The sequence below is a fragment of the Panthera pardus genome, unplaced genomic scaffold (genome assembly GCF_024362965.1).
Source record: "Panthera pardus isolate Hobbes unplaced genomic scaffold, ASM2436296v1 HiC_scaffold_22, whole genome shotgun sequence".
NCBI classification, from domain to species: domain Eukaryota; kingdom Metazoa; phylum Chordata; class Mammalia; order Carnivora; family Felidae; genus Panthera; species Panthera pardus.
Window position 1 is genome coordinate 20,627,646 of NW_026526788.1, and position 25,812 is coordinate 20,653,457.

General features: G+C 38.1%; 1 protein-coding gene across 3 annotated transcripts in view; it reads right to left on the reverse strand.

Moving 5' to 3' along the window:
* Positions 1 to 25,812, reverse strand: part of FAM13C (family with sequence similarity 13 member C) — a 173,868-nt gene that overhangs the window by 58,474 nt on the left and 89,582 nt on the right. For all 3 annotated transcript variants that reach the window (XM_019436081.2, XM_019436080.2, XM_019436078.2), the window contains one exon: positions 681 to 765. In XM_019436081.2, coding sequence (XP_019291626.1) covers positions 681 to 765 — 85 coding nt within the window. The remainder of the gene's footprint in view (positions 1 to 680; positions 766 to 25,812) is intronic.

The window sequence follows — 25,812 nt, forward strand, 5'->3', positions numbered from 1 at the left end:
ATTTCTACTCATATAAATTAGTGTTTCTTTTCTATCTAAATCTTTCAGGGAGCATTAGTTTGCCTTCTGCTTACTAGTCAATCTACCATTCCTGGGATTAAAACCAGAGAAATTATCAGACAAATGAGAACCAATTTTGAGACTTTTCAACACAGACGTTAATGCTAAAAAAAAATTGAGACAAAAAAAGACAATATAGGATCAGAATGAGCTACACCACTCACCTCCACTTTCCTATGTTGATGAATCATCTTACAAGCAGGTAATAGAAGAAAGGAAGTAGTAATGTTAAAACTATCCCATCACTGAATACCTCAAAAATACCATGACAATCGACAGTACAGATTATCTACATGCAGTGATAGAAAATAAGCACACTACTTGTTTGTCACAGGAGGCCAATCAGGCATTCATTAGGACCAGGAGTAGTGGTGGATGTTTTTCACCTGACACCTATTTATGCATAGTCTGATGCTTGGCCCCCAGCTGGAGAGAATTCTCTGTATCAGAACACACCTTAATTCTTCCTGCACCGTCTCAGCTCCCCCACTGCACCTCTTCAGCTTTTCTGTTGCACCAGGCATGGTTTCCCACAAGAGGCCAGGTTTAGGAGAAAGCAGCAAGAGCCTGAACTATCCTGATGGTACATGTGAGGACATTCCCCCACCTCAGCCTCTTACCTGCAACATCTGCGCCTTCTGCAAGCACACTCTGGGTCGACACTGGGTCTGGGTCCTTGAGTCCATGCACCTGAGCAGCTTCTTCCTGGTTTGTCAAAAATGCAGAGCACAGATCAGTTTCTAGGGCTTGGAGCTTGAGCAAGGAATTCTGCCAGCAAAAGCAGAACATCAGGCTAGCTAAGTAACTGCCTAATACACAACAGTAAGTCCGCAGTTCCTGCAGAACACCTTCCTCCAGCGCCTGGCAGGAGGAGGATCTCAACCACAGCTGCTTCAGGCAGAGCTGATTGTACCAGAATCAGGTACACATTATTCCACATGCAACCTCAGTTTCTGCCTCATTTCAATCCTAACGTATTTGGCTTTATATGTCACACACGGGACTGGTGATTTCGTCAGCAAGAGACGCTGCACCAAGAGAACCAATCTGAGACGGTATCTGCTTCCCGGGTGCTTGAGGCTTTACGCTTTGCAAGTGTTTCATTCATTGTGCTGACATCAGGAGCAAGTGATATTAGGCCCCTCCCAGGCTACCATTCATAAAAGCCAGCATCCCTTAACCTCTGAACACTGCAGCAGACTGCAGTGCATAAAGAGTTACTGCTGCAGAGACTGCCTAGCATCTGGGAGCTGCTTCTGGGCTCCCTGATCTACATCTGTATGTGTGTGTGTGTGGGGGGGGGGGTATGCATGCATGTGTGTGTGTGTGTGTGTGTGTCTTCTGAAGTTGTTCTTCTCACATGGAATGGCTATCACTGCCTTTATCAGGAGCAGAGTGGAAGAAGCAAGGCAGAGGGCCCTGGTCACTGAGTGTGACCCAGCCACTGAGGGAGAAGCAATTTCTGAGCTCCCAGAACAACCCTACCCCACCCCCTTCATTTCCCATTTTAAATTTCTCTCATGGTTCTTAATAAGAATAGAGTCATACAGACTGATGCATGTATCCTGCCATGATGCAGATACCCAGCAAATTAATTCCCCTGACCAGGTGAAAGTGAGTCACGCCTGAGGCCTTGGCCAGGAGCCACTCCCCTGCAACAGGAAAGCTCTGCAGGCCTCAGCAGCTCCTCCACCCACAGAGCTCCTGGCAGGGGTGGCTACCTGCAGTGGAGCCAGTGATCCTGTGCCTACTATGACTCTCCCATACACACACACACACTCTATTGACAGTCTACTCCCCATACACCTTCATACCCAACCATCACACCCTACTCCATACACATACCCCCATTCCTATCCCACACATACTCTCACACCCTACCTCATATATACCTTCACCTCCTGTTCTCCACACCCTCATGTCCAACCCCCTACCTTCGCACTACTTTGCACATACAATGTAACCCACAAATAACCACATATAAACTCTCGTTCCTACCCTTCACACTCATCCCTTATATCCCCTACTACACACACACACACACACACACACACACACACACATGCACACGGAAGCACCCTACCTTACACCCTACATACACCCTCATACTCAACTCCCACTCTCACATCTATTCAGTACACACACACACCTACCCCCATATACACCCTTATACCTTACCTCACATAAGCACCTACTCCCAACATCTCCTCACACTGAACTCCTCCCCTTATACAATACCCACTCCCACACCCATACCCTCATCCATGCTGTTTATGTGAGCAAATATGAGCCCAAAGCAGTGTTTTCAAAGTTGTTCACTGCTAAGTGGGCTCCAGATACCTCCTGTGCTGTGCTCAGAGATGAAGGTACAAACCTCCTTTGTGCTCAGGGGTTGCTGATTGAGACCACACAGTTCAGATGAGACATCTACCTGAGACCAGATCACTTTTTTACTGCTCTCTCCTCCTTTCTGGGATGCTCTCCCAGAAGCTGAGTGTGGAAGTCAGAGCCTGAGGTTACTGACAGGAGTTATAGAGGAATAAGGACACCAAGTTTCTGAAAAGAATTCCAACCATCTGGGAAGCAAAAAGAATAATTCCAGGCAAGCTTCCTACTGAAGAACCTTGGAAATGAGCACAACCTTTAAAAAAGAGCAAAACTATTCTGAAGATTAAGAAATGACACCATGAGAAGGTAAAGTGGTACAGCTGCTATAGAAAACAGAATAACATTTCCTCAAAAAATTAAAAAAGGACTACCATATGACCCAGCAATTCTGCGACTGTGTATATACCCTAAAAGGATTGAGAGCAGGGACTCAAACAGATATTTGTATACCTATATTCATAGCAATATTTACAATAGACAAGAGGTATATTATGGGATGAATTGTGTCTCCCCCAAATTTATATGTTGAAGACCTAACCCCAATGTAACTGTATTTGGAGATTTTAAGGGTAAAATGAGGTATAAGGGTGTAGTCCAAATTCAATATGATTGGTATAATTATAATTACAGAGAGAAAGAGACACCAGGGATGCACACACAGAGGAAAGGCCACGTGAGAAGGTGGCTATTTGCCAGCCAAGGAGAAAGTCTTCAGGAGAAACCCAACTCTGCCAGCACCTTGACATTCAGCCTCCAGAACTGTGAGAAAATAAACGTTTGTTGTTTCAGCCACCCAGTCTTTTTTTTAATGGCAACTTTAACAGAGTATTGGCAGACTAATACAAGGTAGAACCAACCCAAGCGTCCATTGACAGATGAATTGATAAAATGTGATATACATACAATGGAGTATTACTTAGCCTTGAAAAGGAAGAAAATTCTGACACATGTTACAACAAACATGAAGCCTGATGACATTTTGCTAAGTGAAATAAGACATTCACAAAAGGACAATATCTAGGGTAATAAAATTAATAGAAATAGAAAATGGTGGTTGCCAGGGGTTGGTGGTGAGGGAAAGGAGGTTAGGTTTAATGGGTACAAAATCTCAGATAGGAAAGATGAATAAAGTTCTGGAGATGGATGGTGGTGATAGTTTCACAACAATGTGAGTGTACTTAATACCAATGAACTGTATGTTTGAAAATGGTTAAAGTAGTAAATGTTATATATATATATTACTATAATTTAAAAAGTAAAAGTGAAGAGAAAGAAAGAAGAAAGAAATAAAGGTAAGAGAAAGAAAGAAAGAAAGAAAGAAAGAAAGAAAGAAAGAAAGAAAGAAAGAAAAAGAAATTCCTCCCCTCCATTTAGAGGGAGGATGTAGAACCAGCAGCTTCTTGCAGATTCCATGTTTTCTTGTATATTCTACAAAGCAGAGGAGGACATGTCAGCTCTGCTACATCCTATTCATCTGACTTTGGGCAAGCATCTGGGCTATTCTAAACCTTGGTTTCTTCATCTGTAAAAAAAAGGCAATAATAACACTAACAATGACAGCTGTTGTAAGAATTAAATGGAAGAACACATGAAATGCACTTTGCACAGCACCAGCATATAGTAAACACTCAAGGACTGAACACTGGGTTTATTATGAATTATCTCTACACCCCAGAGGCTGCTGGGTAGAGCTCTTGTCATGTGCAAGGCCAAACTCTATACCAATTCTAAGGCCTTGACTCATAACTTCATCTCCCAGGGCCCGACTGTCTGCATCTGCCTATAAAGGTCCTGAGACTGGATGACTTCTAAGTTCCTTTCCAGCTTTATTTTTTATTTTTTTTTAATGTTTATTTATTTTGGAGAGAGAGAGTGCATGTGAATGGGGAGAGACAGAGAGAGAGGGAAACACAGAATCTGAAGCAGGCTTCAGGCTGTGAGCTATCAGCACAGAGCCCAACATGGGGCTCGAACCCATGAACTGTGAAATCATGACCTGAGCCCAAGTCGGATACTTAACCAAGACTGAGCCACCCAGGTGCCCTCCTTTCCAACTTTAAATGAAAGGAAAGCAAACATGCATATACTGAGGATGGTGCACAGAATGTCACAAAGTAGGTGCTTAGACAATGTTTCTGGAACTGAATAAAGTGTAAATAGCAAAGAATTTCAATGCATAGGACTATCAGCTCACATTCACATTCAAAGGCTACTGAACTCCCACAGGGAGTGAGATATGATGCTGAGACCCAATTGTGGCTAGAAGTGGTAACTGGGTTGTCATCCATCTTCCTCTCCCACTTCCTCCCTTGTACTCATACTGAAGCAAAATCAAAACTTGCTTGATTAAGTTTGCCAAAGGAGATCCATCTGCTTGGCTGATTTATTCCTTTCTGAGAAACCAGATAAGTGTAAGATTAAAGGAATGGAGGAGAAAACAAGTGACAAATGAAACAGGAGAGAGAAGATGAAGGTCTCAATGGACAAGTAGAAGGGGAAAAAATAAGCTGCTATAACTGAGAATAAGAAAGCAGAATGGAAGAAACTATGCAGACCAGCTGTCATCAACTATATCCCTTCCCCACCCCCAAACTGACCCTTTACCTGAAGATGACCTGCTGCTCCCCAATATAAGAACAGAAAGTGGGAACTTGGACACCATGTGTGGAACAGGTCCATAAAGGAATACCTGTCCTGATGACTAGGAAACCCAGGACAGGGATGAGAGTGGGGACTTTACCTGTGAACAATCTATGCCACTGTCACATGTCCTTCCAGTGGGCAACAGAAGACATCTGGCCAGCCATCAGGGCTGAGTCCCACAGAGCCACCCTTGAGAAGGCCCATGGACAACTCAAACTGCACAAACAAGGGTCATACTTCTACATAAATGTCACAGCACACATGCAGCTCCTAAGCTCTAGCAGCTTTAAATGCACAGAGAGATGCACTAGGCTCTGGTGAGACTGATATCAGACCCTTCCTAATGAGGCTTCCTCTCTACTGGGGAGACAGCCATAAAACAAGGAAACAAATCAAACAATAATGTCAGTTTCTACTGTCATAGGGTGATGGAGGAAAGAAACCATAAGCCCAAGGAAAGAGTAAACACCTATTTCACTCTGATTATCCTTGACTTTGTGATCTTTAATGTAGGAACATGCTTTTGCTCTACAGAAAAATTAAGGGCAGTAAATCCCCGGTGTCTTTGTGCTACCTCAATGAAACCCTTCTCTAACTAGGACCCCCACCCTCTGTGAAGCTGCCCCCAGCCCATCCCTCAGGGGTGGGCTGCTAGCACTTTTCCATGTTTATATTCCAAGTCTGCGTGAATGGGTCTCTAGGATCTGCAGGAAAATTGAACAAAGGCTGATGGATCCTCTAAAGAAAAATGACTACCTCTCTTTTCCACCTCTTGCATCTGGGTATGAAAAAAAACAAAGACAAGTCAGTGAAACCTAGGTGTGGCTTTCTAAAAGCTAATTTCTCTCTTTTACATAATGGAAAACATGCTACTTGTTTTAGAAAATACTATACTCACTTTTCTCTCCTATGCAATTACCAAATCTCTCTTTAGTTTGGTTGGAATGGAGAACACCCACACAGGCTGGATAGTTAAATACTATTTTAAGGTGCCTTTGTCTGCAATTCACCAGTGGCAGAGTAGGGACAGCTTACTTTTAATTTCTGTGAAGAGATTTAGTTGTCCTCTCACATCCCTTTATCTAAGAACTGTATACAGATTCTCTATAGTGATGTGAAGATCGAACTGGAAATTTGCTAAAAGTTGGGGATACAACTGGGTCTCTGAACATCCTCAGTTCTACTTACCACTATTCTTCCATGATTTTAATGTTTTCTATGCATATTTCCTCAATTACCCACCTCCCTAACACACACACATACACACATAGGCACACACATAATATCCCCTCTTTGCATTTGCTTCCTGACCCCACCTCCCCAGGCCTGATTTAGCTATAGTTGCTTCACAGTCAAATTTCTATAAATTTCTTGAGCCAGTTTTGATTACCTTACCTAAGTAGAGCCCCTCAATTTCTCTGTTAGCATCTCATTTATTTTCTTTCTAATACTTGATATAATATGTAAATTCATTCATTTCCTTACTTGTTTATTGGCTCTTTCTAGCTCCAAATGGGCTGGCAATATGCTTCCATTTTTCACTACCATACCTAGCACAATGAGTATCACAGGAGACAACCAATAAAAACACTGCCATTGCATATTAATTTTGATTTCCTGGACTCTTTAGGCCCTTCTGAGTACCAATTTCAAGCTGCCCTGTTGCCCTGGTCCAGAAAATTTAAAATCATTACAAATCACTAGGGAATTTACTGAAGATGTGCATTCACTCAGGGACTACCCCAGAGATTCAGATTCTGTGGTCCAGGACAGGGTCATTTAGATACAGGAGGTCCAAGATCTATACTTTAAAGATATAGTTCCTATTCCCTCAGGATTTGGCTCACTCTAAATGCTGTCTTACTTGCCTGAGTCCCTGTCCCTGGGACAATAGCTTTTCCATGACTCCTTGCCCTCTGATACCCTCATTATTCTCCTGCCCTGGACTCCCCTTGATGGCTGCCGCTCTGCCGCCCCCTCCCCCCCACCTCCACAAACATACCAAGACACATAAAGTATGAAGTGCTCAGAAGCAAGGCAATGTTGCCTCCTGAATTGTTGTTGTGGATCTCTGAATGTTCCTGCCAAAGAAGTGGGACTTCCCCCAATAGTAATGTCTATAAGAAAATGCCAAATTGACCCTGCCCCAAGAAAGACTGGGCTTTTGGCTAATTTCTTTGGGGCCTGTGTTGCTTATATCCCAGCACGTTTTTCAGCCAGGTCTAAATGAAGGATGACACAACTCAGCTCAGCCTCCCTCTGCTCCAGATGATCAGCTATCACCCCCACAATCCCCTATGGAGAAATTCAATGCAAGGGAACAAACTATTCACTTCTAGGGGCCCTTTGTTGACAGGAGGATCTAGGTCATAGTCTGATGTTACCAGGATTTCTTTTTAAACAAGGACAACATCACCACAACACACAATAACCCAAACCAAATTTCCTTTTAGATGGATGATTTCAACCTGGGAAGGGGGAGTCCTGTACTTCATTTCATCTCTGTTGTGGTGTCCTTGTTATGTTCACCTTAGTGAATAAATATGAAAATGAGATGTTTGGAAGAGAATAATACAGTTTTATGAACTCATATTTTAATTCAGGACTCTGAACTTTTCTAGATGATAAGACATTGATTTTCTAAAACTACAATGTGTCTCATTTTCAATTTATAGTGTGGATTTCAATACTTTGTCTTTGGAGCTATTAAGGTCCTATTAAAAGGACAAGTATGAAAGTGAATAGCTACCTCCCCCCCCCCAAAAAAATTCATACTTTCCAAAACATCAGTTATAACCCAAGGGCTGAAGTCCACAAGTGTAGTCTGTGTTGTAACCCATACATTAATTCTTACTGGTATTTCTGTTCTAATTTCTTTTAGCTCTGAAAAATATTCTGTTTAAAAAATAAACTCAGTAAGATAGGATGATCTACAATGAAAATGCAAGAAAATCTGGAACTCCCCTACATCTGTGGATGTACCAAATTTATATGGCTACATATGTAATGATCTTCTCTGAAAAAAAACCTTGAAAACTAGCTGAACAGCTATTCTGCAACAAAGAATAAAAGGGCTACATTGAGAAGGATAGGAGAAGCAGACACACAATCTTGCCAAAAACCCCCACCCCCAGCATGGTGATCCACAATCAGGAGGAATCTCACAAATACAAAGCCCCCTGAGAAGTGAGAGGAGGGTTTCATGCCCTACATCAGGCATCCCATCCCTGGAGCCTACAGTGGATATACAAACCCCCAAAACATCTGACGTTGAAAAACAGTGGGACTCATGTCCATAAAACCCAGGGGACTGCACAGAACTGAGATACTTGAGGCCTTATATGCAGACTAACTAACCCTGAGGACTAGAGCAGAAGCAGCAGTTTGAAAAGTGCCTAAACTACATGTAAAGAAGATTCATTTGCTAATCTTTTTTTTTAAATATAATCTATTGTCAAATTGGCTAACATACAGTGTGTAAAGTGTACTCTTGGTTTTGGGGGTAGATTCCCGTGATTCATCGCTTACATACATCATTCAGTGCTCATCCCAGTAAATGCCCTCCTCAATGCTCATCACCCATTTTCCCCTCTCCCCCACACCCCCACCAACCCTCAGATTGTTCTCTGTATTTAAGGCTAATCTTAAACCATCTGCTGAAGGTGCAGGAGTCTATTAGGACTCTGTGGGGAAAGAGGCACTGGCAGGTGCCACTTTTGTACTCTTCCTCTAACTTGATAGTGCAAGCATGTGTGCCCCAGCCCTGAATTTTCCCACTGCTTTGCCAAAGTTGGCAGATGAACCCTTGCCCTGCAGTCTCCCACTGTCCTGGGATGGCCTGCCAGCACACTCCAGCCCCATGTTCTCCCATTGCCTTACTAAGGCCAGTGGGCATGCACAGTCCATATAGGGAACACTCCTTGATAATTTCACTCTTCTGGATAAGTAGGATTATATTCCTGAGTTCCATAGGACTATGACAATTGGAAATGTTTCTTGGCAGACTACTACCACCCCAGACTGAAAGACACCCCCAGTCTTTCTGCTAAAAAGGCATATTTACTTATTCTGGACCTTCAGCATGAGGGATAGACTTCAGGTTTGCCAAACATCTAGGGGCTATGGAAGTGTTCTCAAGGAACCTAAGTGGGAACACCATCATTGTGTTCTCCTTTGACCTCACTACCACACAAGCTGGTACCTCCCAGAAAAGAATGCACTCATCTGAAGTTCTGATTTTTGCAACCATCATTCAGGGGACACCTCCAGATGACCTGTCTGGAAACTATAATTGCAGTCCTTCATGAGTATATATATTTGCAAACTTTAAAAGTTGCTGCCTGAGGATCTGGCTTCCAATCACCTGAAACTAGGTGTTGACTGAGATTTCTCCCTTTGGGACACTTACATGCCTTGGCACACTCTCAAAAAGTGGGACCTACCAAGAATAAATGAGGCTGCTTAGACAATCACAAAAGTTCTAGAGACAACCAAGGACTAGGGCAAGTTTGAAAGATAAGGTTCATCTCCTACATGAGGCCACTCCTTCAAGATTCGGAGAGATAGCTGTTTCCCCTAATACATAGAAACAGACACAGAGAGTCAATCAAAATAGAAAAACAAAGAACCATGTTCCAAATAAAAGAACTAACTAAAACCTCAGGAAAAAAACCAATAAAATGTAGATAAGTAAGCTACATTATAAAGATTCAAAGTAATGATCACAAAGATGCTCACCAAACTTGGGAGAAGAATGGATGAACCCAGTGAGAACTTCAACCTCTAAAGAGATAAAGAATATAAGCAAGTACCAAACAGAAGTCACAGACCTGAAGAATATAAGAGGAATGAAAAACACACTGAAGGGAATAAACAGCAGATTAGAGGATAAAGAAAACTGACTAGTGATGTGATAGACAGGGTAGTAGCAATCACTCAAACTGAAGAGCACAGAAAGAAAAAAGATTTTAAAGAAATGAGGATAGCTTAAGGGACCTCTGGGACAACACCAAGGGTACTAAAGTTATCATTACGGGGATTACAGAATGAAAAGAGAGACAGAGAGAGACAGAGAGAGAGAGAGGCAGAAAACTTACCTGAAAAAATAACCGCTGAAAATTTCCCTAGCCTGGGGAAAGTAACAGACATCAAGGTACAAGAAGCACAGAGAGTTCCAAAAAATGTGAACCCAAAGAAATCCACACCAAAACGCATTAAAATTAAAATGCCAAAAATTAAAAATAATGAGAATCTTAAAAGCAGCAAGACAAAGCAAGTTGTTAAATATAAGGGAATCCATTCCCCAAAAAGGTTTTCAGCTGATTTTTCATCAGAAGGTTTTCAGGCCAAAAGGGAATGGCACAATATATTCAAAGTGCTGAAAAAAAAAAAAAACACAAAAACTTACAACCAAGGACACTCTATGTGACATGGTTATCATTCAGAATTGAAGGGAAAATAAAGAGCAAAAAGGAGTTCATCACCACTGAACTGTCTTTATAAGAAATATTAAAGGGACTTCCTTAAGCAGAAAAGAAAAGGTCATAACTAGAAATAAGAAAATATTTGAAGGAGAAAATCTGAATGGTAAAGGAAAACATACAGAAATAGTAAAGGCAAGTGGATCAACCACTTATAAACTAGTATGAGGGTTACAAGACAAAAGCAGTAAAATCAATTAAATCTACAATAATTATATAAAGGATACACTAAATAAAAATATGTAAAATATGACATCAAAAACATACAATGTGTTGGGGGAGAAATAAAAATGTAGCCCTATCAGAATGCATTTGAACCTAAACAACCACCAACTAAAATAGACTGCTATATACGTAAGTGGTTATATATGAAACTCATGGTAACCACAAACCAAAAACCTATACTACATACATAAAAAATAAACAGAAAGGAATCCAAACATAACACTAAAGAAAGTCATCAAATCACTAGCAAATAAAGAGAAAAGAACAAAGAAGAGCTACAAAAACAAGCAGAAAACAATTAGCAAAATGGCAATAAATATATTCTTAACAATAACTCATTTATATGTAAATTGGCTAAATGTTCCAATCAAAAGACATAGGATAGCTGAATGGAAGATGGAAGGGGGAAAAAAAACAAAAAACAATACCCATCTATATGCTGCCTACAAGCCACTCACTTTAGATCTAAAGATCCAAATAGACTGAACGTGAACGGATAGAAATATGTTCCATGTGAATGTAAACAAACAAACAAAAAGCTAGGGTGACAATATTTATGTTAGACAAAATAGACTTTAAAACAAAGTTTGCAACAAGAGACAGAGAAGAAGATTACATAATGATAAAGAGATTAATAATAAAAGATACAATATTGTACATATTTATACACCCAACATAGGAGTACCTAAATATATATGACAAATATTAACAAATGCAATGGGAAAAATTGACAGTAATACAATAATAGTAGGGAACTTTAACAACCCACTTACATTAATGGATAAATCATCCAGACAGGAAATCAATAAGGAAACATTGACACTGAACAACACATTAGACTGAATGGGCATAACAGATATATACAAAGCATTTCTCCAAAAACAAGAGAATATGTTGTCTTCTTGGATGTACATGGAACATTCTCAAAGACAGATAATGTTAGCCCCAAAATAAGTCTCAATAAGTTTAAGAAGGCTGAAATCACATTAACCAACTTTTCTGACCACAGCACTATGAAACTAGAAATCAACTACAAGAAGAAAACTGGAAAAGCACAAACTTGTAAAGACTAAACAATATGTTACAAGACAGCCAATGGGGTCAATGAAAAAAATCAAAGAGGAAAGCAAAAACATCTTGAGACATATGAAAATGAAAACACAATGCTCAAAAATATGGGATGCATCAAAAGTAGGTCTAAGAGGGACGTTTATAGTGATACAGGCCCATCTCAAGAAATAACAACAAATTTGGGGACTCAAATAAACTATCTAATCTTACACCTAGAGCAACTAGAAAAAAAAAAAGAGCAAAGCTTTACATTAGTAGGAGGAAAGAAATAATAAAAATCAGATCATAAATAAACAGGGATGAAAAAATCAATAGAAAATATTAATAAAATTAAGAGCTGTGATGAAGATGGTGAAGTAGGAAGATTCTAAAGTTACCTCATCCCACAGACCCACTGAGATAAAAGCTGCACCTATGAAACTAACTCTTAAAATGACCCTAAGACTGGCAGAACAGACATTCCACAGTTAAGTATAGAGAGAAATTCACATTGAAAAGGGTAGGAGGGCAGAGACATGGTTGGAAACCCCTGGTGAGACTAACCACAAATAAGAGAGACATAACAAGTATGGAGAAGTGAGAGGAGCAGACTCCACACCAAGTGCCCTGGCACAGGGGACCCACACTGGGAAGACAAGTCCCCATAACATCTGGCTTTGAAAAACAGTGGGCCTTAACTTTTATAGTTTTAAAAATTAGTAGGCTTACCTCTAGGAGAGTCAGGAGTGGGAAGAAACGGCATAAGAGCCAGCGCAATGAATAATTCAAGCCCAAGATACAGTACAGAAGTATCAGTTTGAAGAGCACCTGGGGTATATGTGAAGGAGATTTATTGACAAATCTTAGCACATGTGATGGAGGGGCAGGGAACTTCAGAAAGTTTGTTAGGGAATATAAGTGTTGGTGGGCACTACTTATTTTACAGTTCCCCAGCCTAGATAGCCAGATGCTTGCAGGAGCCAGTTCTAACATTCTCTAGCTACCTTTCTAGCAAAGCATACCCAACTCCAGAATTCCCCTGTGGACACACCCAACACAACCTTCCTGCCTCAGCAGGCATCCCTCCTAAGCAGCTTCTGCTCCACTGAACCCTGCAGGTAGCCCTGGCAGAGGGGACCACCATCACTCCAAACTTCCTCCTGCCCTAGGGAATGAAGGAGATAACCTCACACACTAGTATGCCCACATTTGCAGCAGCCCAATCTCTTAATGAGAACCTCTCACTTGGCCCAGCAGGGAACAAGTGCTGCCCTTCCTTGTACCCACAACTGTGGCAGAGAAGCTAATTGTAGACAGCTGAGATGACTGCTGGCCCTATCCACCAACAAGACTGCAGTAGCCTCCTACAGGCTTCTCAACAGTGTGAAAACCAAATCCTGCCCAGTGTATCCACAGCAAGTAAAGTGGGTAATTGCAGCCAGATGGGCTGAAGGTAATCAGGGCTCAGACACAACAGGAGGGGACATACAGCTCATGTAGGGCCTAGTTCTGGCTACCGGGGGGATTTCACGACAGGTCAAAAGACCTCTTCTGTATAAAGCCACAACTTTCAAGACCAGGAGACATAGCTGACCTACCCAAATCATAGAAACACAGAGAGTTAGACAAAATGAAGAGACAGAGGAATATGTCCCAAGTCAACGAACAAGACAAAATCACAGTAAATGAGGTAAATGAAATGGAGATAAGCAATATGCCTGGTAAAGAATTCCAAGTAATGGTCATAAAGATACTCACTACACTTGAGTAAGAGTGGGTGAACTCAGTGAGACCTTCAACAAAGAGAGAGAACATAAAAAAGAACCAGTCAGAACTGAAGAATTCAGTAACTAAAATCAAATATATACCAAAGGGAATCAACAGCAGATTAGAGGTTGCAGAAGAATGAACCAGTGATCTAGAATACAGGATAATGGAAAGCAATCAAACTGAGTAGCAAAAAGAAATAACATCAGTGACATCATTGAGCATTTAGCATAATGGGAATCCCAGAAAAGGCAGACAGAAGACTTATTTGAAGAAATAGTAGGTAAAATTTTCCCTAATCTGGAAAATGAAACAGACAACAGGTCCAGGAAGTACAGACAGCCCATATCAAGATGAGCCCAAAGAGGTCCCACCATGACACATGATAATTAAAATGGCTAAAAGTATTAGTAGAGAATTTTAAGAGCAGAAAGACAAAGGAGACATTTATATACAAGGGAAACCCCATAAGGCTATCAACTGATTTTTGAGGAGAAACTGTAAGCCAGAAGGGAGCAGCATGATATATTCAAAGTGCTGAAAGGAAAGTACCTAAAACTAAGAATGCTGTACCCAGCAAGATTATCATTCCCAATAGAAGGAGATATAAAGAGTTTCCCAGACAAAGATTGAAGTGCATTACCACTAAATTATCATTACAAGAAATATTAAAGGAAATTCTTTAAGGGGAAAGAAAAAGGCCATCACTAGAGGAAAACTATAAAAGGAAAAAAAATTTACGAGTAGAAGCAAGCATATAGTAAAGGTAGTAGATTAGTCATTTACAAAGCCAGTATGGAGGTTAAAACATAAAAGTAGTAAAACAATAATATCTATAAAAAATAGTTCAAGAATACAAAAAATAAAGATATGTAAAATATTATATCATATACATAAAAGGCAGAGGGAAGAGTAAAAATTTAGTGCTTTTAAAAAGCATTCAAACTTATGCAACCATCAAATTAATATATATGCTGTACACATAAGATGTATAAAAACCCAGTGGTAACCACAAATCAAAAACCTATAACAGATACACAAAAGAAATAAGGAATCCAAACATAACAGTAAAAGAAGCCAACAAACCACAAGGGGAGAGAGCAAAAAAGAACTGGAAAATAATGAACAAGATGGCAATAAGCATATACCTACCAATAATTACTTTAAATGTGAATGGACTAAATGCTCCAATCAAAAGACATAGGGTGACTGTATAGATAAAAATAATAAAATAAATAAATAAATAAATAAATAAGTATCCATCTATATGCTTCCTACAAGAGACTCACTTTAGACCTGAAGACACATGAAGACTGAAAGTGAAAGGTTGGAAAAAATATATCATGCAAATGAAGCAAAAACAAATGTCAAGTAGCAATACTTCTATAGACAAAATAAGTGTTAAAACAAAGACTATAGCAAGAGACAAAGAAGGGCACTGCATAATGATAAAATGATTAATCAAACAAGAGGATATAAATATATATGCACCCAATATAGAAGCACCTAAATACATAAAGCAAATATTAACAGACAGAAAGGAAGAAATAGACAGGAATACAATGATAATAGGGAACTTTAACATTCCATTTACATCAGCGGATAAAACAAGTAAACAGTGACTTTGAACAACATATTACACCAGATGAACCTAACAGATATATGCAAAACATTCCACCAAAAAGTCGGAGAATACACATTGCTTTCAAGTGCACATGGAATATTCTCCATGATAGATAACATGTTAGGCCACAAACCAAAAAGTCTCAGTAAATTTAAGAAGACTGAAATCATGTCATGCATCATTCCATTCATAATGGTATACAATTGGAAATCCATTTCAAGAAAAAATGTGGAAAAACCACAATACATGGAGGCTAAACAACATGCTACTAAACAACTAATGGATCAACCAAGAAATCAAATAGGAAATCAAAATCTATATGAAGAAAAATAAAAATGAAAACAATAGTTCAAAATCTTTGGAACACAGCAAAAGCAGTTCTAAGAGGAAGACTATAGGAATATAACCTACCTCAAAAAAACAACAAAAAAAAATCTCAAAAAAATGAACTAACCTTATACCTAAAAGAACTAGAAAAATGAAAACAAAGCTAAAAGCAGGTAGAAGGAAATAATAAAGATTACTGCCGAAATAAATGAAATAGTGGCAAAAAAATAGAAAAGATCAATTATACCAAGAACTGGTTTTTGAAAAGATAAGCAAAATTCGTAAACTATTAGCCAGACCCATTGAGAGAAGGAGCAATAGGACTCAAATACATAAAATTAGAAATGAAGCAAAAATAACAACTGATGCTGCAGCAATACAAAGGATTATAAACGTACTTTGGTATTTGGAAATCTATCAGTGTGATAAATCACATTAACAAGATAAAGAATAAAAACCATATGATCACCTTAATAGATACAGAAAAAGCATTTGACAAAATACAATATCCATTCATGATAAAAACTCCACAAAGTGAGTTTAGAAGAAAATACCTCAATACAATAAAGGCCCTATTTTTAGAAATCACAGCTAACATCATACTCAGTGGTGAAAAACTGAAAGCTTTGCCTCTAAGATTAGGAAAAAGACAAGAATGTCCATGGTTACCTATCAGTTTTATTCAACAACATACTTAAATTTCTAGCCACAGCAATTAGACAAGGAAAAGAAATAAAAAGCATCTAAATCAGTAAGGAAAATTATCACTATTTACAGATGACATAATACTGCATATATACAGAATACTCCACCAAAAAACTTTCAGAACTGATAAATTAATTCAGCAAAATTGTAGGATACAAGATTAATATACAGATATCTGTTGCATTTCCATACACTGATAACAAAGTAGCAAAAAGGAAAATAAAGAAAACAATTCCATCACAACTGCACAATAAAGAATAAAGTACCTAGAAATAAACTGAACCAAGGAAGTGAAAAATCTATACCCAGAAAACTTATAAGACACTGATGAGAGAATCTGAAGATGGCACAAACAAATGAAAAGATATACCAAGCTCATGGATTGGAAGAAATAATATCATTAAAATGCCCATACTACCCAAAGCAATCTACAGGTTCATTGCAATCCCTATCAAAATTCCAATGGCATTTTTCACAGAACTGGAAAAAAAATTATCCTAAAATTTGTATGTAACCATAAAAGACATCAAATAATGAATGCAATCTTGAGAAAGAACATGGCTGGAGGTATCACAATACAAAATATCAAGGTATACTCAATGCTATAGTAATCAAAATGGTATGGTACTACCACAAAAATAGACACATAGATGAAAGGAACAGGATAGAGAGCAAAACAAAACAAAATAAAACAAAAAAACAAAAAAAAAACCCCACACCTATATTGTCGATTATTTTAAAACAAAGGATTAAATATATAATGGGGGAAAGACAGTCTTTTCAATAAATGGTATTGGAAAAAATTGGGCAGCTACATGCAAAAGAATGAAAATTGACTGCTTTCATATACCATACACAAAAATAAACTGAAAATGGATTAAAAGTTCTTTGTGAGACCTGAAACCATACAATACCTACAGAAAATCTGAATAGATTACTAGTAATGAAATTAAATCAGTAATCAAAAAACTTCCAAAAAGCAACAGTAATTTATTAGACATCAGCCTTAGCAACATATTATGGATATGTCTTCTCATGATAGGGAAAAACACAAAAACAAACTATTGTGACTATACCAAAATAAAAAGATTTTGCACAGCAAATAAAACAATCAACAGAACAAAAAGGCAACCTAGTGAATGGGGAGAAGATATTTGCAAATGATATATCTAATATATATATCCAAAATATATAACAAACTTACACAACTCAACACCAAAAAAACCAAATAATCCAATTAAAAATAAGTAAAGGATCTTAATAGACATTTTTCTGAAGACATACAGATGACCAACAGACACATGAAAAGATGATTGGCATCACTAATCATCAGAGAAATGCAAATCAAAACCACAATTAGTATGGCTAGTGTCACAAGAAATAAGTGTTGACAATGATACAGAGAAAGAGGAGCCCTCCTGCACTGCAATGAAAGCAAAAATAAACAAGTAGATTATATCTAACTGAAACACTTCTGCAGAGCAGAGGAAACCAACAAAGCCAGCATTACCTTGATATCAAAGCCAGAAAAAGACACTACAAAAAGAGAAAACTATATGCCAGTAACTCTGGTGAACATTAAAAGGCAACTTACTGAATGGGAGAAAATCTTTGCAAATAAAATCTGATCAGGGGTTAATATCTAAAATATATAAAGAACTTATAAAACTCAATTACAAAAAAAAATCTAATTGAAAAATGAGCAGAAGATCTGAATAGACTTTTTTTTTCCAGATAAGACATACTGATGGCTAACAGACATATGAAAACATGGTGAACATCACTAATCATCAGGGAAATGCAAATCAAAACCACAATAAGATATCACCTCACCCCATTAGAATACCTGTTATCAAAAAGACAAGAACTAACATTTGGTGAGGATGTGGAGAAAAGGGAACCATCGTGCACTATTGGTGAGAATGTGAATTCACTATGGAAATGATAAGCAGGTTCCTCAAAAAATTAAAGACAGAAATACCATATGATCCAGAAATTCCACTTCCAGGTATTCACTCAAAGATAATGAAAACACAATTCTTTTTTTTTTTTTATTTTTTTATTTTTTTATTTTTTTATTTTTTAATATATGAAATTTACTGTCAAATTGGTTTCCATACAACACCCAGTGCTCATCCCAAAAGGTGCCCTCCTCAATACCCATCACCCACCCTGCCCTCCCTCCCACCCTGCCCTCCCTCCCACCCCCCATCAACCCTCAGTTTGTTCTCAGTTTTTAACAGTCTCTAATGCTTTGGCTCTCTCCCACTCTAACCTCTTTTTTTTTTTTTTTTTCCTTCCCCTCCCCCATGGGTTTCTGTTATGTTTCTCAGGATCCACATAAGAGTGAAACCATAAGGTATCTGTCTTTCTCTGTATGGCTTATTTCACTTAGCATCACACTCTCCAGTTCTATCCATGTTGCTACAAGAGGCCATATTTCATTTTTTCTCATTGCCACGTAGTATTCCATTGTGTATATAAACCACAATTTCTTTATCCATTCATCAGTTGATGGACATTTAGGCTCTTTCCATAATTTGGCTATTGTTGAGAGTGCCGCTATAAACATTGGGGTACAGGTGCCCCTATGCATCAGTACTCCTGTATCCCTTGGATAAATTCCTAGCAGTGCTATTGCTGGGTCATAGGGTAGGTCTATTTTTAATTTTCTGAGGAACCTCCACACTGCTTTCCAGAGCGGCTGCACCAATTTGCATTCCCACCAACAGTGCAAGAGGGTTCCTGTTTCTCCACATCCTCTCCAGCATCTATAGTCTCCTGATTTCTTCATTTTGGCCACTCTGACTGGCGTGAGGTGGTATCTGAGTGTGGTTTTGATTTGTATTTCCCTGATAAGGAGCGACGTTGAACATCTTTTCATGTGCCTGTTGGCCATCCGGATGTCTTCTTTAGAGAAGTGTCTATTCATTGAAAACACAATTCAAAAAGATATGTGCACCTCCTATATTCATTGCAGGATTAATTTATAGCTGAAGTGTGAAAACAATCTAAGTTTCTATCAACAAATGAAAGGATAAAGGAGATATGGTTATGTGTATAGACCAAATATGGAATACTACTCAGACATAAAAAAGAAAATCTTGAGAATTAAGAACACATCTATCTATCTATCTATCTATCTATCATCTATTTAATATTAATCTATTTAATTGTCAAATTGGCTTCCATACAACACCCAGTGCTCATCCCAACAAGTGCCGTCCTCAATGCTCATCACCCACTTTCCCCTTTCCCCCACCCCGCATCAACCCTCAGTTTGTTCTCTGTATTTGCCTCCCTCCCTCTCTGTAACTTTTTATTCTCCCTTCCATTCCCCCATGGTTTTCTGTTAAGTTTCTCAAGATCCACATATGAATGAAAACATATGATATATCTGTCTTTCTCTCAGTGATTTATTTCACTTAGCATAAGTGAACCCTCCAGTCCCATCCACGTTGCTGCAAATGGCAGGATTTCATTCTTTCTCATTGCCAAGTAGTATTCCATTGTATATATAAACCACTTCTTTACCCATTCACTGCTAGGAATTTACCCAAGGGATATAGGAGTGATGATACATAGGGGCACATGTACCCTAATGTTTACAGCAGCACTCTCAACAATAGTAAAATTATCGAAAGAGCCTACATATCCATCAAGAATACACTTATCTTGATGAGTTCTGGGTAATACATGAAATTGTTGAATCACTGTTTTATACAACTGAAACTAATACTACACTGTCTGTTGACTACACTGGAATTAAAACAAAAAATGAATGAATGAATGAAAATGAAATTGCAACAACATAGATGGCCCTTGAAAGTATTATTCTAAGTGAAATAAGTCAGATAAATACCATATGATCTCACTTACATGTGAAATCTACAAAGAAAACAAAACTAATTGATAGGGAGAACAGAGTGGTGGTGGCCACTCTGTTGAGGGATTTAGGGGTGAGCAAAATGGCTGAAGGGGATCAGAAGGTACAGACTCCCAGTTGTGAAATTAATGGGTTATGGAGATGCAGTGTGCAGCATAGTGACTGTAGCCAACTGTACTGTAGTGCATATTTGAAGGTTGCTGGGAGATGTATCCTGAAAATTGTCATCACAAGAAAAAATTTTTTGTAACTTTTTATGGTAACAGACTACATCGCTTCTGATGAACATTTTTTAGGGTGTACAAGTGCCAAATAATTACATTGTACATCTGAAACTACTATAATGCTGTATGTCCATTATAGTTCAATTTAAAAAAAGAAGAAAAACTAAACTCAGTAAAACATGGCACAGTACTGGCCCCATAGGAGCTTTTAATCATAAATCTACCACTGGCTTATTCTGTGTCCCTGGGCAAACCATACAACTATGCTGGGCTTTAGGCCCCTTGTTTTTCCTGATGCCACTACCTTAACCACTTCAATTTCTAAAATTCAATGAATATTAGAGATCAATAACTATTCCACCAAAAATCATAAAATCACATGTCAGATGAAATACACTACCTATCTATGCCTTAAAGGTGGCAGATCACACTGGAAAGTATTAGTTATTTCCTCAAATATGAATTTTTTTTAGAAAACCAAAAAAAATCATCTACCTGTTTTAAAATCTGATTTTTATAGCCCTAAGAAAGCCAATAATATCTTAAAAAATCAAAATATACCAATACTAGCAAGGCCAGACTATAGGATATTAAGTTGATGTGTATTTCTATCTCCCTGGAAAGTGGAGATTACAAATTTCATTCTTCTACTGCAGCCCCACACACCATCCTAGTACCAGATCCAGAGCTGGGTACATAGTTGCTTCTAAATAAACACTGTTAAAAGAAAGAATTACTCCTTAGAGAAAATATTCAAAAAGTCTTAGCTTTAAGGCAAAATTTCAGTCTTAGAACAAGCAGAAATATTTTTTAAAGCTATTAGGGGTCAAGGGAATATATATATATATATATATATATATATATATATATATATATAGCTGTCAGCTTTATATCCTGCCAAGTAAGAGCATGTGGGAAAACAAATAAACAAATAAACCCTTCCCATCATTTCATCAGAAAATGGAAATTTTAGACCAATCTCTAAATAAAAGACCACTCTCTAAATAAAAGCATCCAGCTTTATGGAAAAACTCACTGCATTGTTCTTGGTTTTTTTTTTTCTTTCTTTTTTTTTTTCTATGAAGCAGTAAAAACTACAGCACACCTGAGAGTCACTGCAGTAGACGCAGCCTGCTCTAGTTTTCCATGAGAGAGCAAAAAACTAGTAGTATGAAGAGAATTAAACAAAAGAATGAGCAACAAGGAGAAGAATCATGAGAGTATAGCAGAAGAAAGAGCAGGAGCCAATGGGACAAAACTCTAGTGGAGTGTGGCAGATGGGGAAGGCCAGTAGACAAATAGCAAACACAGGTCGATCAGCTATGGTAGGGGTTACCACACCTCCTCTGCTCAGCTTAACACCTCTGTAGTTTTTCTAATTCTCAGATAAGGAAGGATATAGGCAATTGTTGGCATAGCTTCTGCCTTTTCTGCCAGCATCTAAGGATTCTCCTGAGAATGAGGACCTTAGATCTGATTCTCCCAGAAACAAAAAGCCAGGCTGGATAGTTGCCTCTGAATGGCAGGACAGATTAAACCAGCCTGGAAATTGTTCTGAGTTTCTTTGCTGTGTCGTTCATGCAACTGCAACTAAGAACATGTTGGCTACAGGATGTCCTCATTGACAACCGACAAGAAATTGTCTGAAATTAAATGATAATAGGACATTGTGCCAGCTGAGGAAGAAACCTTGGTAAGGAAGGAAGGTCACTTTATCTCAACTCAGAAAACCATACCAAAAAATTTCCAAATGACATCCTTAAGTAATCCAGCACACAGGAAAATTACATTGGATACCATGTTTCAGAGACGAGTATTATGCATTCCAGCATCCATTTATACACCTTCTGATGACAGCACTCCCAGATCTAAAGTGGGAAATATAGTCTACATCTAGCCAATCAGTTAATTCCAAACCTCAAGGTCATAGTGACTGGTTCAGCCAGAAGCTCCATGCCCCAACCTACATAAATGAAACTGAAGTTAGGACTTTCTACCCTTTTACTCTGTGAATGGCCCAAGATTCATGTACCCTCATTATTCAAATACTAATCTGGGTGCTGCTATGAGGGATTTTGCAGATTTAATTAAATCTTAACTCAGTTGACCAAAGATATAGAGATTATCACCCAATCAGGTGAGCCCTTTAAGGCAGGTAGTTTCTTCCAGCTGGCGGCAAAAGACAACATCAGAGAAATTTGAAGCACAGAAGGATTTGGTGTGCTGTTGCTGTTGGTGGCTCAGTGATGAAGGCAGTCATGTGAGAAGGAATGCAGGTAACCTCTAAAATCTGAAAGCTGCCCTCAGCTGATGATTAGCATGGAAGCAGGGACCATAATCCTACAACCCTGAAAAAGTAAATTCAAGCAACAACCTGAATGAACTTGGACATGGAAACTTCTTCAGAATCTCCAGATAAGAACCTATTGTAGCCAATGCTTCATTTCAGTTTTATGAGAACTTGAGCAGAGAATCCAAGTGAATCCACCCAGATTTATGACCTACATAACTGTGAGCTAATAAATAGGCCTTCAAAACCAGTAAGCTTTTGTTAATTTGATACACAGTAATAAAAAACTAATATACACTGGAATTGCTAGCTGTAAGAATAATGTCCCTAGAGAAAGGTCAATCTAAAAATAGAGCCAGTATAGGAAAGCAGAGATAAGAGATGGAAAGAGATGCCATCTACATGACAAGTTTTTAATCCCTGGATCTAGCCATGCATGGAGCCTATCCTGATCCTAAAAGTTCCCACTGTGTAAGTCAATAAAATTCTGTTATTATTAAAGCCATGTTGAATTGACTTTAAGCCACAAGGAAAAAAGAATCCCAGATACTTGAAAAAAAGATAAAAAAGAGGAAAATATTCAATTAATTCTGAACTATGGCCAACCCCTATAGTCTAGATTTGCATTTTACTAGAAAAATACAGCTGATTATTATTCCTTCAGAAATAATACCATTCAGCTAACTGAACAGTATCAAAGGCCTAAAGCAGCCTCTTATTATATTATTTTCTCAAAATTAAAACAATTTTAAGGGAGAAACATTTCAAATGAAACAGTAAGTACCACCTTGAGGTCTGATACAACTTGAGGCCAAAATATCTATATACTAACCTTTGGATGGTAATAAAAAGACAATTAAATTCTTTGCATGGAGACACATGTATAGACACATGCATATAGGCTCAGAAAGGAGCACTACAAATGTGAAAATTGGTCTACTTTAAAAAAAATTAAAGTATTAAAGGATTCTTCATAGACTGTAAAGAGGCAGGTATCTTTAATGTTGAGGCTAATGTTGAGTTATTTTGACTAGCATAACTCAACAAACAAAGAGTAACAACAGTACTGATGTAAAAGAATTGTGAATTTTTCATACTGGTTTCTGGTAGATAAATGATCTCTTTCACGGCAAGCTATGTAAAATAGATGTCCACTTTGTGAAATAAGAACTTATTATTGATGTTAGGTCATTATGGAACATTTGCTGCATGTGAACAATTTATTACACTTGTTTCTTATAACATAGACCCTTCTTGAAAATTCCAATGGCACTCCTAAAGATAGTTTCTTTATGGTAGAACCTCAGTCAGGCTGTAGCACAAGAAAAGACTGAATCCAATTGCACTTTGGGCATTTTTTTCTTCCTCTAGTTTTTTGCCAGTCACTGAGAGTGATGATACCACAAACAAATCTAGAAATGTCCCAGCTATTTTTGATAAGGTCAAAACTAAACTTCAAAGCAGCCATAGGTATAGAACACATCTCTGGGATGCCCTGTACAGTCAATTAACACCTAAAATATTCCAACTCTATTCTGTAAACTCAGTGGACTCCTGATGGAATCTTCAGAATAGTACTGCACTTCAGAATATTTATTTCATTAAAAAGATTCTATTACACTCTTTTTGTAAGGACTCATAAAAGGAGTCCAATATGGTATCAAAGAACTTGTGATTGTTGGTTTCTTTCAGATATACTAGGTTTTACTCATTACCAGATAAAATGGCATAGCCAGTGTGACTATTCTTTCAATTAGAAAAGTTGACATAATGTGACTAGAATTTTCTCTACTTTCAGAGGGCATTTCCTTTTCCTACTCTCCACTTCACAGAGTTAGAAAGAGCTAAATAGGGTACAAAGGTTATATTAACATTACCATTTTGACATTTACTATTAGTTATCAATTTCTTTTCTCCTATAAATACATCCCATGATCTGGATATACATGCTTCATTGATTTTCATTTGGGTTAGTTTCTTCCTCTCCATAAGAGGCCCCTTTTATATTCAGTTACTTCAATGTCAGAATGATAGCCATGCTAATATCTGTCCCCATAACTCCTCAGCCCCTTCAAGCATAATGTCAACTCCATTTAGCCATGGGTGGCATCTCAGCAGGTTGCCTTAAACCTCCAGGATCTCAAACTGTCTAAGAACATTCTCCATATCTTCCATCTTTTCTACTTTACCCTATACGTGAACTTATTCTAGTCTTTTAATTATATTAAGGTTATAGGTTCTTCTGTGCTTTAACAGTCAGTCATTTCACTTGGACTCCTTACTTGGTAGGAATTATATGTCTCCAAAGTTTGATTCTGGGGACACAGAGAAGGCTAGAAATATTTCCCTCAATTACCCTTTAAGACTTACTTACCTTGAAATTCTCAGAATAAACTTGTAGGGCTTATTGTGGGCAAAAGACTAATGTGGCATGTATTTGTTTTCTAATTCCAATGTTGAATAGCTGCTTCTTCTTTGTGCTTAACATATATCTTTTTGGTAAACATTAACCAATGGCAAGATTTTTTTTTTCAGATTTATAAACTGGTTCCTTAGGCCTAGAGAGGTTAACTCTACATTGGCCCATGACAGTGTAAGATAGTTTTATAGCCAACAAGCCTCAGAGGGAAAGGAAATAAGGAATCCACGTAAGAGCAATTAAAGTCAAATTTTTCTTTCAGTGCCCATTGGCTTGTAGCTGACCTTACCTCTAGGACCTTGGAATTCCAGGCAAAAAGTGAAATAGAAACAAACTCTTATTCACTCAGCAGAAACTTGCTTTATCCACAAGTTAAGTGCAGAATACCTTCAAAGTATTTATCAGATAAGAAAATAAAACACTTTTTCCTGAGCCCAGAAGTCATGGACATTTTTTGAAGTGACCATTTCCTTCTGTAAGATGATAACAGAAGAGCTGGGTTAGGCAAGTATAATGGCAGAAAGTCCAAATTGACTAGAATTTCAGTATGTTCCTTAGGCTGTACTATTTCAGGTAAATTGACCTCAATTCTTCACCTTTGATCATGTAGCATCTCTTATTCTTGTACAAAATTTATAAATAATTAAATTAAGTGATTATGGCATTTTTATAACACTTTTTATTGTTTTCTCCCTAGAGGACTTCCAGGGACGATTGGAGAGTA